This window comes from Carcharhinus amblyrhynchos, chromosome 1, assembly GCF_965287045.1.
Source record: "Carcharhinus amblyrhynchos chromosome 1, sCarAmb.v2.hapA, whole genome shotgun sequence".
In the NCBI taxonomy this organism is placed as follows: Eukaryota; Metazoa; Chordata; class Chondrichthyes; order Carcharhiniformes; family Carcharhinidae; genus Carcharhinus; species Carcharhinus amblyrhynchos.
The window spans coordinates 146,213,255-146,225,669 of record NC_137324.1 but is presented as its reverse complement, the minus strand read 5'-3'; the positions used below and the strand labels follow the sequence as shown (position 1 = coordinate 146,225,669).

At 38.8% G+C, this 12,415-nt stretch overlaps 1 protein-coding gene across 2 annotated transcripts in view; it reads left to right on the top strand.

Moving 5' to 3' along the window:
- Window positions 1-8,511, top strand: part of dctn6 (dynactin subunit 6) — a 40,376-nt gene extending 31,865 nt beyond the window's left edge. For both annotated transcript variants that reach the window (XM_080193502.1, XM_080193501.1), the window contains 2 exons: window positions 3,421-3,563; window positions 8,251-8,511. In XM_080193502.1, coding sequence (XP_080049628.1) covers window positions 3,421-3,563; window positions 8,251-8,349 — 242 coding nt within the window. In that variant the 3' untranslated portion in view covers window positions 8,350-8,511. The remainder of the gene's footprint in view (window positions 1-3,420; window positions 3,564-8,250) is intronic.
- Window positions 8,512-12,415: the final 3,904 nt, after the last annotated feature.

Below are 12,415 nucleotides of genomic sequence, written 5' to 3'. Positions count from 1 at the left end.
TTCTTAATCTGATTCTCTGCCTTTCATTAGGTTAAAAGTAATTTCATTTACTGTCCATACATCAGAATAAATCTTTCAGTTATTTCAGTCGATTGCCTCGTACTTCCCAGCATAATGGTTTCTCATTTGTCCATTACTAACCGGACGTTACACCCCTTGACAAAAGATACTTCCCTGTTACTGGATACGATAAACACCATTGTAAAGGTTGAAGTTGAGGTTCCCATCAGCTCACTGTCAAGTTGAGGCATGTGTTCCTGCGTCCAGGGTCTTGCCTAATCTAAATCTGGGCTGCGAACCAACTATTCATAAAAGTGCAAAATGTGTTCCCTCATAATTATCTCCCAGATATGAATCTGCTAACTAAGGCCTCACATTTGGCTTTAAACTGTTGAACATTCCCATTATGCCTTTTGGCACCTTGCATTGACCGAAATATTACTGTCAATAAAATAATTTAAAATGCATTTAAAATATCAACTTAGGTCTTAAAATCATAGTTACTTGTTTTAAATCTCTTGCTGCATTAATGTGTGGGTAAGTTATCATTCCCCTCCCTACTGTTAGCTCTGTCAATGTCTGTATTCTTTCTAAAATAGGAGAAATCTAAAATAATTGCCTTCAGTAACAAACTGCTTCATCTTCAAAATTCTCCTTCAGTCCTTAATTTTGCTTTGATTCTGAATCCAAACCTCAGTTTGTTGTTGCAATGATAAATTAGTTCTGGTAATGTCCTCACAGAACTAGGCAGGATCACATATTACATGTGTGTAGTTTGGGCCATTCAGAAAGATCTTTTTATCTGTTGTTTTCCTTGTTCATTGGCCTTAGCTCCTCCTCTGCCAAGTAATTCGACTTCTTTGTTTCCTCTGGATCTGCACCATCACATTCTGCACATTCTTTGGCAAAGACATGGTAGATTGGTTTTTTTGGTCATGATGTGAATATGCTGGCGTTGGACTGGGGTAAACACAGTAAAAAGTCTGACAACACCAGGTTTAAGTCCAACTGATTTATTTGATAGTACACTCACTAGCTTTCGGGTTAGTCCCTTCGTCAGGTGAATGATGAAGGGACTAACCCGAAAGCTAGTGAGTGTACTATCAAATAAATCGGTTGGACTTAAACCTGGTGTTGTCAGACTTTTTACTTTTTTTTGTGCCAGAACCCATTTCAACCATGGTTTCCAAAGATCACTCTGGCAGTTACGCTGCTACGTAAGCTACCATAAGGTATTTGAACACCAGTTGTGTCACTGGGCATCCACATCTCTGCACACTGTACAGAATCATTAAGCCAGTGATTCATTTTAGATGATGGTACAATTTTAGTGAACAGGCTGATCTCACTTTATTGTCCTTTCCTTTCATCCACAGTACAATACTTCAGCTCCTCTGTCTCCTTTTTGAGATCACACAACTGTTGGTGTATCCACACTTTACTTTGCAATGGTGCTTTCTTTGACAGTTCTGCAATTTATGTTCAGGCAATTTGAACAACTCAGGAACATGTTCCAAAACAGTCAATTTGACAGATATCTCTCTTCTCTTCTGCTCACTTCCTTTGTTCACATCATTGTCCCTTTACTGGTTCTCCTTCTCTACCTTCACCAGTTTTGTGTGATTGATCGCGATTACACTACTGCATCTCAGACTGAGTAAACATCAGCTTTTCCACCTAAACCTGTGCCAACTAGAAAAGGTCATGTTTGCAAGAAAGATGTTTAATCAGAACACTTACTACAACTACATTACTCCTAATTATCTTAGTACTTCCCAATGTATTCCCACATACTTGTCCATGTGATTTTAGTAACTCTTTCAGGTCAGTTTGATTTTCCTCCGGAAGGCAACTTAATTTATCCCAATTTATAATAATGTCCTCGTTATCAAATTTAATTTGAAGAATGTCATTCAGAGTCATCTGGATTCAGTTCTTCCCTCCAAGTTATAACCTCCATTAAAACCTCCTCCTGCTCTCCTTCCCTATCAAAATACATTTTAAGCATATTCACATGACACTTGATGTTCTTATCAAATAACTGACCTCACTCAATTTCCTTTCAATTTGATAAGACCCTCTAAACCTTGTTTTGAAACGTTCACCTACCACTGGTAGCAATACTAAGACTTTATCCCCACTAGAAAAACTACAAGTTTTTGATTTATCTGTTTCCTGTTTCATCATATGCTGTGCCACTTTTAAATGTTGCCTAACCAATTCACTTCTATTCAACCTTTCCCAAATATTTGACACATAGTCTATTAATGTAGTCTCAGAACTCTCACTCACCAATTTCACTTTAATCGATTTAAGTGTTCCTCTTACTTCATGACCAAAAATCAATTCAAATAGATGGAATTTGGTTGATTCATTAGGTGCGTCCCTAATTGCAAAGAGTACAAATGGAATTCCTTTATTCCAATCCTCTGGATAATCTTGACAATAAGCCCTCAATATTGTCTTTAAAGTTTTATGCCTCCACTCTAACACTCCCTGTGATTCTGGGATGATACACAGTGGATTTAAATTGTTTTATTCCTAAGCTATCTGTAACCTCGAACAACTCTGAGCTAAAATTTGATCCTTGATCTGATAGTATTTGTGGGTAGTCCACATTTTAAAAAATTGAAGTAATTTCTCTACAATCTTTCTGGCTGTAACATTGCATAATGGAATGGCCTCTGGAAACCAAGTAGACACATTCATTATAGTCAATAGATATTGATTCTCATTTTCTGTTTCAGGAAGGGGGTCCTTTGCAATCAATTAAGACCCTTGTAAAAGGTTCCTCAAATGCTGGAATGTATTAAGGGTGCTGGTTTTATCACTGCTTGAAGTTTTCTGGACGTGTGTGACGTGACCGACAAAATTAAACTACATCTTTATGCAGTCCAGATCAATAAAAATGTGTTTGAATTTTAGCTTTGAGTCCTTTCTCCAAAATGACCTCCTACTAGTACCTCATGTGCTACTTGCAACATGTTGTAGATGCCACTAGAGAGCGCTAAGAGCATTCACAGCCCAAAAAAACAGGCTCAAAGAATCCCAATTTCTCACTGAAGGTATTACTTTAAGCCACAACTTCATTTTAATTTTAACTGTTTCATCCATCATAGACGGATGTTGTCTCAATTATATTTTTCCTGCTGTCAGTGGTGGTGGAGGCAAATTCGATAGGGTCTTTTAAGAGACTTCTGGATAAGTACATGGGACTTGATAGGATTGAGGGTTATAGATAAGCCTAGTAGGTAGGGATATCATCAGCACAACTTGTGGGCCGAAGGGCCTGTTTGTGCTGTAGTTTTTCTATGTTCTAAATTGACATGAATTACATTGCATATTTTGAGATTTATTTTGAACAGTTTTGTTTGAATCACCATTTATTATTTGTTTAACTTCTGTAATTTTTTGTCTCAGCATTTATAGGTAGAAATGTGATCCTAACCAGTGGCTGCATTATTGGAGCCTGTTGTCAAGTAAATTCCTGTGAAGTTGTTCCTGAGAATACTGTTATCTATGGGATAGACTGTATGCGAAGAGTGCAGTCGGAACGGCCACAGGTAACATCTGAGGGCTGAGGAATGGCAGTCCAATGAGAAACATTTTAATACTTTACAACAGCAACTTGAGTTTTGTTTCTTCAACATAGTTGATCTTGCCAAGACACTTCAGGAACATAAACAAATTTTGGCACCAAACACAAAGCAATATTAGGACAGATGGCCTACGGAGCATCTTAAAGGAAGAGAGAGAGCAGAAGAGATATAGAATTGTTCAGAGAGAAAATTCCACAGCTTGAGGCCTAGGCAATTGAAAGAATAGCAGCCAGAGGTAGAGTGCTGGAAATAGAGAGGCATAAGAGGGCCAAGAGTGCAGAGATCCCAGGGGAATTTAAAGAGGTAAGGAGTGGACAAAATCATGAGCGGATATAGACAAAAAGTGCACTTTTTTTTGTTTTGTTGGGATGTCAGCAGCACTAGCAGGACTGTACTTTTTACTCACCTGAAATAGCCTGAGGGCATTAATTTGACCACAATCTGAGATTGAAGTAATCTCCATCAGATAGAGTAAGGATAGCAAGTTCTCTTCCCAGAAGGACATGTAAATTAAATTGGATTATTATAACAATTTAACAGCTTTTGTTATTTTTGTTGCATACTCACCAATTACTGTGTAGAATTCAGTTTCACAATTTGCCACGGTAGACTTGGCCTCTTGAGTTTCTATGCCAGTACGAGAGCCATTAGTCCATTCTACTCATGCTACTTGGTCTAGGTACTTGTTAAGATACCATCGGTTTGCTAGAGACAAAGTAATTAGGTGAATAATATATAAGGTACTTCTACTGAAAATAGAAAATGTGTCTTTTGCATTGCATGTATACTGTTTACTTTACAATGGTGCTAGGGAAGTGAAATCATAGAGACCTGTAGTTCAGAAGGTAGACATTCAGCCTGCTGTGTCTATGTTGGCTCTTTGACAGGCAGTTGTTCTTAGTGCCACATCCCTGTTTTGTTCATAGCCCAAAACCTCTACATGCTCAAGTGCCTGTTCAATTCCCTGTTTAAAATTATTTAACAAATAAATGTTCACCACCTTTTCAGGTAGAACATTCCGGATCTCAACAACCTGAGTGAAGAAAGTTCTCCTCATCTTTCTTCTTAATGTTTTGCTTAATCAAAATTAATGATTTTGAAACTATAAGCTCTGGTTATTGACCCACTCACCTGAGGAAATAGTTTTTCTTTACTCTGTGAAAGCCTCTCATCATCTTAAACTATTATTAGGCTACATGTGGTTCTTGGCTGCTCCAAGAACAGTCCTAACTTTTATAACCTCTCTGTATAATTGAAGCTCCTATCCCTGGTAACATTCTGGTATGTCTGTATGTACCTTTACATAGTTCCTGAAGGGCTGTGCCCTGAATTGTCAAAAATAATTAGGCTGAGGCCAAACTAGCGGCTTATAAAGTTCAAGCATGATTGCTTTGCTTTTATAGTCAGTCCCTCTATTTGTAAATCTGTATTCTTTTTAACTACCAAATCAGCTTGCCTTGCCACTATTACAAATTTGTGCAAATGGATACCAAGATTTCTTGGTTCATCTACACTTGTCAGAATTATGTCATTCATACCGTACTACCTTTCCATATTAACTCTCCTTCACACTTCTCCATATTGACTCCATCTACCAAGTTTCTGCCTATTTCACCATTTTGTCTATCATCTTGGATTATGTAACCTCATCACTTTCACAAACCTCGCCAAGTTTTGTGTCAACTGCGAATGTTATAATGCTACTCCGTATCCCTGAATGCAAGTCATTTATAGAAATTGAAAAAAGGTAATATGTCCAAAATTAACCCTTGGAGACCACCAGTGCAAACCACCTCATGGTCTGAAAAATGTCAGCCATTGCCCTTGATTTCCTGTCACCAGGTCAATCTTGTATCCTTATCACTGTTTTCTCCTCAGTTCCATGGATTGCCACTTTCATAGCAAGCCAACTGTATTGCACTTTGTCAAAAGCTGATAAATACAACACCTGCTGCAGTACTTTGCTCAGTCTTGTCTGTTATCTCAAAGTATTCAGTCAAGTTAGACACGACTTATCTTTAGCAAATCCATGCTGGCTCTCTAACTCATGCATTTCCAAATGAAAATTTATTTTCTCCAATATTTTTTCCCCAATCACATCCAGTGACAACTTAATGAATTTTGTTGGTTTCTCCCCCTCCCCTTTTGTAAACAATGGTGCAATATTAGCAGACCTGCAGTCTTCCAGCAGTATTGTATCCAATTAGAACTGGAAGATTCTAACAAATGCCTCTGTTTTCTCACCTTTGCATCTCAGGTTCCTTGAAGAAGCATTATTTCTCAACCAGATGACTTGTCAACTTTCAATAATCTTTTTACTTTGTCCTCTGCCTTTTACTATCGTACCCATAAATTCTCTGCACCAGCTTTCTTCCTTTATATTGTTAAACTGCTAGTCCAACATCCGGGCTTGGATGAATTACAATTTGGAAGAATCCCTGCCAGTAACTCTTTCCCCAGTCACAGTCTCAGGTTGAACCAGATTGTTCTTTATCTCAGAATCCAATTCATCCCCTAGTTCAGTCTTTTGTATTTTCAGTTGACACATAAATTTCATATCACCATCATAAAGACTTATCCCCTAACATCTGTGGCATCCATCTTGTCTTAATCTATCTATAACTTAAATCTTAATCTGTACTTTTGAAAGTTCAGTACTCTCCTTAAGTCCTCTGTGAATGTAAAAGTCCTTTTTAGTTCATATGATTTTTTTTACTTCTGAATCCTTAAAGTTTTCTACATTGTACAAAATATTTCACTTAATAATTGAAGATGTCTTATATAAAGACAAAATCATGCAGTCTTTACTTTTAAAGGCCTAACTTATTCTCAGATCAAAGAATATTTCTTTAAAGGGACAGTGATGGCCATTTGGTATTATCGCGCGACTGTTAATTCAGAAACGCAGCTTATGTTCTAGGGTCCCAGGTTCGAATCCCACCACAGCATTAGATGGAATTTAATTCAGTAAAAAATATCTACTGATGACCATGAAATCATTACAGATTGTCAGAAAAAACCCATCCGGTTCACTAATGTTCTATAGAAAAGGAAATCTGCTGTCCTTACCTGGTGTGGCCTACATGTGACTACATTGCCACAATAATGTGATTGACTTTCAACTGACCGCCAAGGACAACTAGGGATAGGCAATAAATGCTGGCCAGCCAGTGATGCCTTATGTCCCTTGAATAAATAAATTTAGTGAAAGAAAGTTTTTGGCTTTTACAAAGCAAATTCCTGTTAAACAAAGATCTATAAATATCCAGGAGCTGTGCAAACAAGTCAAGCAACTGATGATGAACAGTGCAAATTCTAAAACTAGAAATGTCAGTCAGGCAGTGAAATTCAGCATCAGCTCCAGTGCAGAAAGCATATGTGGATAGAATAGGAAAGTGGAATTGATGTTGAAAATTAGCCACGATCTTAGTTATAGCAGGCTCACAAAGCCATATGGCCTCCTGCTTTCATTCTTTTAAAACATGCTCAACTTAAAACTTTGACACTGATGAAAAGTTTGATATAATTGTAGATGGTTTCCATACTGCTTGGTGTTGTGTTAAGTAGTTAAAATGGAAGCTGAAATTATACAAGAGCAAAATCCACTTGTGAATCTACACCAATGTTAAGGCAGTTTAAATTAATTTATTTTACATTTGACTTGTACAACAGGTTAATATTGACTCTGGGTGAAATGTGGACAAGTGTTCCATTACTCAATTCCACCAGCACCAAAAAAATGTTCACATCCAGTGACAACTTAATGAATTTTATTCTTGTTGAAATTTAATTTAGCTGTGTTAGGCTATGGGTCAGAAACCCCTAGGTATAATATGAAGTTAGACTAGACCCTAACTATTTTGGCACTAATGTGTGGATATGATGTTTCACTGTAATCGCGATTCTACTGACAAATTGGGAAGCTTTTATCAAAACAAACTTTGTTATGGGGAGAGGGCGGGAATGTGGAACTGAGCCATGACAGATCAGTCATGATCTTATTGAATGGCGGGGCAGACTCGAAGGGCTAGATGGCCTACTCCTGCTCCTATTTCTTATGTTAATGGAACGGTTTAACTATAAACAAATGAATTAGCTTAATGGTTAACATTTGAACAAGGTACAATTCTGAACTGCTACGTTATCCCTATAAGTTCCAATTCCAGTAATATTCCCCTTACAGATTTAAACCACTCTTCAAAATCAGTTAGCAAACACAGACTTGTATACTTATAATTAGATTGTCAGTCTTAGAGTTCTGAGATCTGTCTTGCTTCTTTTAGAACCAGACAAACACTGGCTTTAAAAAAGCTGTATCTTCCCTGCAAACTAGCTCCTCCCGTTAGCATATGACTCTGTCTTTGTCAATGAACCTAACCAAAACTCTACTCTGACCCCTAAGGGAAACCTAAGTAAACACACAAGCATTAACTCTGTTTAACATATTAGCTAAAAATCATTCTCCTACATTTTCAACATTTGAGCAAAAACATACCTCTTAAAAGAAACATGATATCAATATATTTCTTAAAGGCACAGTATCATCACAACTGCTTATCCATGTAATGAGATGCAATGGTCTGAAACTTAGAAAACTTATTCTGTGTTTTAAATACCTTATTCAATTAGTACCTAATCTTTTTATTTGCAGCCACAAACTCTGCAGCTAGACTTTCTGATGAAGATCTTGCCTAATTATCATCATCTGAAGAAAACAGTGAAAGGAAGCTCCACTCCAATAAAAAGCTGAATAGAACCAGATTCTGGCTCTGCGGAGGAATGAATGCATTTATTTGGTTACAGACATTCATTTAAAACAGTAATTACTGCTATAATAAATTAACCAATAAGTAAAACAATTACTCACTTAAATTAATGTGTTGTTTACAATAAAATTGTGGTAGAAATTGGATATCATAATTGTTAAGTACCTTTTCAACTCCACCAATTACTTTCATGTCCTTGTGTTTATTCCATATGTCTCAGTTAATTCTATTCTTCAAAACTAATCTTATGTCTGTAGCTATCAACTAAGTCATTGACATAGTCACTGAGTGCCTACACTTAAAATTAAAATATTGACAGAGAATGGGCTTGATTTTCCTCTGAATTAAATGCTACCTATCTTGAGGTGTACAAGGGGCATGAGAAATCTTAAATTTCCAAAAATGAGTGGATTTCAGTTGGGTGAATGAAAATACATTAAAATCTAACTCACTTCCAACTCTCCCACTTACAATTTTAATGGAGGCACAAAGTTGGTTATTTAAATCTAACACTGTGGTGTGACTTTAAAATTATTTTAAATGGTTTGGGGAAGCCTGGAAGCTTCAAAGGGAGATTATGACTCCCACATCAAGAAGACAAATATCTTTCCACTTACCTGATGAATAGACCGTCTTCATTTTATACATCGCCCCCTCCACCAATCCCACCCACCCTGGGATTTCACAACCCTGATCATCCCTTCCTATTCCCCTTGACTTTTATGGTCTTCCCACAGTACCAGTCCTTAATCATCCTTGCATTCCAAATCCAGACCCTCAATCTTTCCTCAAAAACTTGGTTATGACCTTCTGCCACTCCAAATCAGAAAACTGCACACCATCCCATCCCATCACTGAAATCAAAAAGAAATTTAATGCTCCTGATTTAAGAGGACTGCCTGAAATTCATAATGAAAACAACTGAGCTTGGGAATATTGTCCCAAAAATCTAGTCCCTGTTCAGACTTCTTGGAAGCCTATCTGCTATCTTTAAAGGTTTTGACAATAAGTCAGTATGTTCAATGGCACTGACAAAGGAACAGCGTTCCGAAAGCTAGTGGTGTTTACTACCAAATAAACCTGTTGGACTTTAATCTGGTGTTGTGTTTACCCTGTCCAATATCATGACCAACAGCTTCAGCTGTAAGAGAGGATGGCGGAGGCAGGTTGCTTCACATCTTTTATAAAGTATCTGGATGAGCACTTGGCACATCATAACATTCAGAGTTATGGGCCAAGTGCTAATAGATGGGATTAGGTGGGAGTTCAGCTGTTTCTAATGTGTTGGTGCAGACTTGATGGGCTGCATGATTTTGTGAACTAGAGATAGGCAATAAATGCTGGCCTAGTTAGCGATGACCACATTCCATAAACAACATTTTAAAAGTAATAATAGCCCATGGGGAAATGTCAGCGAAGCACTCTATTGAAACAGTTCAACCACATATTAAGTTTTTTCTAACCAACACCAGTCAATGAAAGCAGTCCAGTAATTTTTTTTAAACTCTCTCCGATAACTGCAGCCCTTTTTCAAAATTTAAAAAGCAGGGAATTTTAAAACCTTATTTGAGCTTCATAAGTGTTGATGCCCACTCCATCAATTTGTGATGCCCACACTGCAGGTTAAGGCTCTTGGAACGACCAAAGTGGAGTCTTTATTTCCACCCACCCCACTAGGGTCAACTGCCACATTCTTACACTTTGCATCTTTGTTCTGCCATTAACACACTAGGTCCCACCTCATTTTTAAAGTCTGTGTATTTTTCCCATTTCTGCATAAATTGGCCCATTAAATCTGTTACCTGAATATTTCCAGCAATCTGTGTTTTTCAGATTTCTCCAACGTCTGCTGTATTCTGTCCTTGGATCATTGCTGCAGCACTTCTGGCTGAAGATGGTTGCAGGTGCTTCATCCTTATTTTGCACTCATGTCAGGCCCCCCGATTCATTGTAGATGGATATATGTGAGGTGCTCCTATTTTCTAAGTTATTTAATTGTCCATAACTATTCACACAATATGGTGGGATTGCTGCTTTGATCTGAACCATTGGTTATGAAATCACTTAGCAGCATGCTATAGACAGAGCTTCCACTCCCAGCATCCATGCAATCCTGTTTGTTTTTTTTTTGCTCTTGAGCAAAAATTCTATCAGTTTGAAGAGGAAAGCATTTTTCACTATGATCCATGTGGGGCTGCAGCCTTTGTCAGATGGAAAAAGACCAGGTAGAAGGGCTGGTTGTCACCAGATTTATGGCCAACTCACTCTATAATCCACCTCTTTATCCTCCAATACTGGAAAACTGCTGTCATCTGTGAGGATGTGAAGATGCTGGCATTGCACTGGGGTGGGCACAGTAAGAAGTCTCTCAACACCAGGTTAAAGTCCAACAGGTCTATTTGGAATCATGAGCTTTCGGAGCACTGTTCCTTCATCAGGTGTGTGGAAAAGTTCACTCACTGATGGTGTGAGACTTCTTACTATGCTCATCTGTCAGGAGTGTTTTTTAATTGTCCATTTAATGTTTGTGTCATATTTAAACTATTGCTTCTTAATGAACTACTCAAACTGCTTTTGAATTTGTTTGGGTAATTTGTGACTCTCAAATTCAAATCTTGAAAATACTCACTATAACAATTATGTCATGGAACTATCTGCAAACTGGTTAATCTCACATTGGATGATGTTCAAATGTTGCATTGTAAGTTAGTAAGTGTTGCTTCGTCATCAGTGAATGAAAATATAGTTAAATACTGTGGAACTGCCACACTCCTATCCTTGTGATAATGAAAAGGTCACTGAAGGAGCATCAGATGGCTGTAAGGATGCTTATAATTTAGTGATTGGCTTCTGCCCCTTACCCCCATCTAACATCTTAATAAGAACATAAGAAATACGAGCAGGAGTAGGCCATCTAGCCCTTCAAGCCTGCCCCACCATTCAATAAGATCATGGCTGATCTATCGTGGCTCAATTCCACTTTCCCGCCTTCTCCCCATAACCCTTAATCCCCTTGCCTATCAAAAACCTATCTACCCGCGTCTTAAATATATTTAGCGAGGCAGCCTCCACCACTTCAACGGGCAGAGAATTCCAGAGATTCACCACCCTTTGAGTGAAGAAGCTCCTCCTCAACTCTGTTCTAAACTGCACCCCCCCCTTATCTTGAGGCTGTGCCCTCTAGTCCTACTGTCCTTCCTGAGCAGGAAGAGCCTCTCCACCTCTATCCTATCCATCCCATTCATCATCTTATGTCTCAATGAGATCTCCCCACATTCTTCAAAACTCTAACAAGTACAAGCCTAGTTTATTCAGCCTCTCCTCATAGTTCAACCCCCTCAACTCCGGTATCAGCCTAGTAAACCTCCTCTGCACTCCCTCCAAGGCCAAAATATCCTTGCGTAAGTGCGGCGACCAAAACTGCACACAGTACTCCAGCTGCGGCCTCACCAATGCCCTGTACAGTTGCAGCAAGACCTCCCTACTTCTACATTCAATCCCCCTTGCTATGAAGGCCAGCATCCCATTTGCCTTCCTGACCACCTGCTGCACCTGCAGGCTGGGTTTTTGCGACTCATGCACAAGCACCCCGAGGTCCCTCTGCACCGTAGCATGCTGCAGTTTTTCACCATGTAAGTAATAGTCCTTCCTACCATTATTCCTACCAAAGTGGACAACTTCACACTTGCCAACATTAAATTCCATTTGCCAGTTCCTGGCCCATTCGCCCAGCCTATCTAGATCCTTCTGCAGACTCTCCACACCCTCCGCGCAATTTGCCGTTCCATCAATCTTGGTGTCATCAGCAAATTTCGACACCATACACTCAGTTCCCTCCTCCAGATCATCTATATAAATGGTAAATAGCTGAGGCCCCAGCACCGATCCCTGGGGCACTCCACTAGTCACCAACCACCAATCCGAATAGCACCCATTGACCCCCACTCTCTGCCTCCTATTTGACAGCCAATCCCCTATCCACGCTAACACCCTACCCCCAACTCCATGCCCCCTAACCTTCTGTAATAACCTCTTGTGTGGCACCTTATC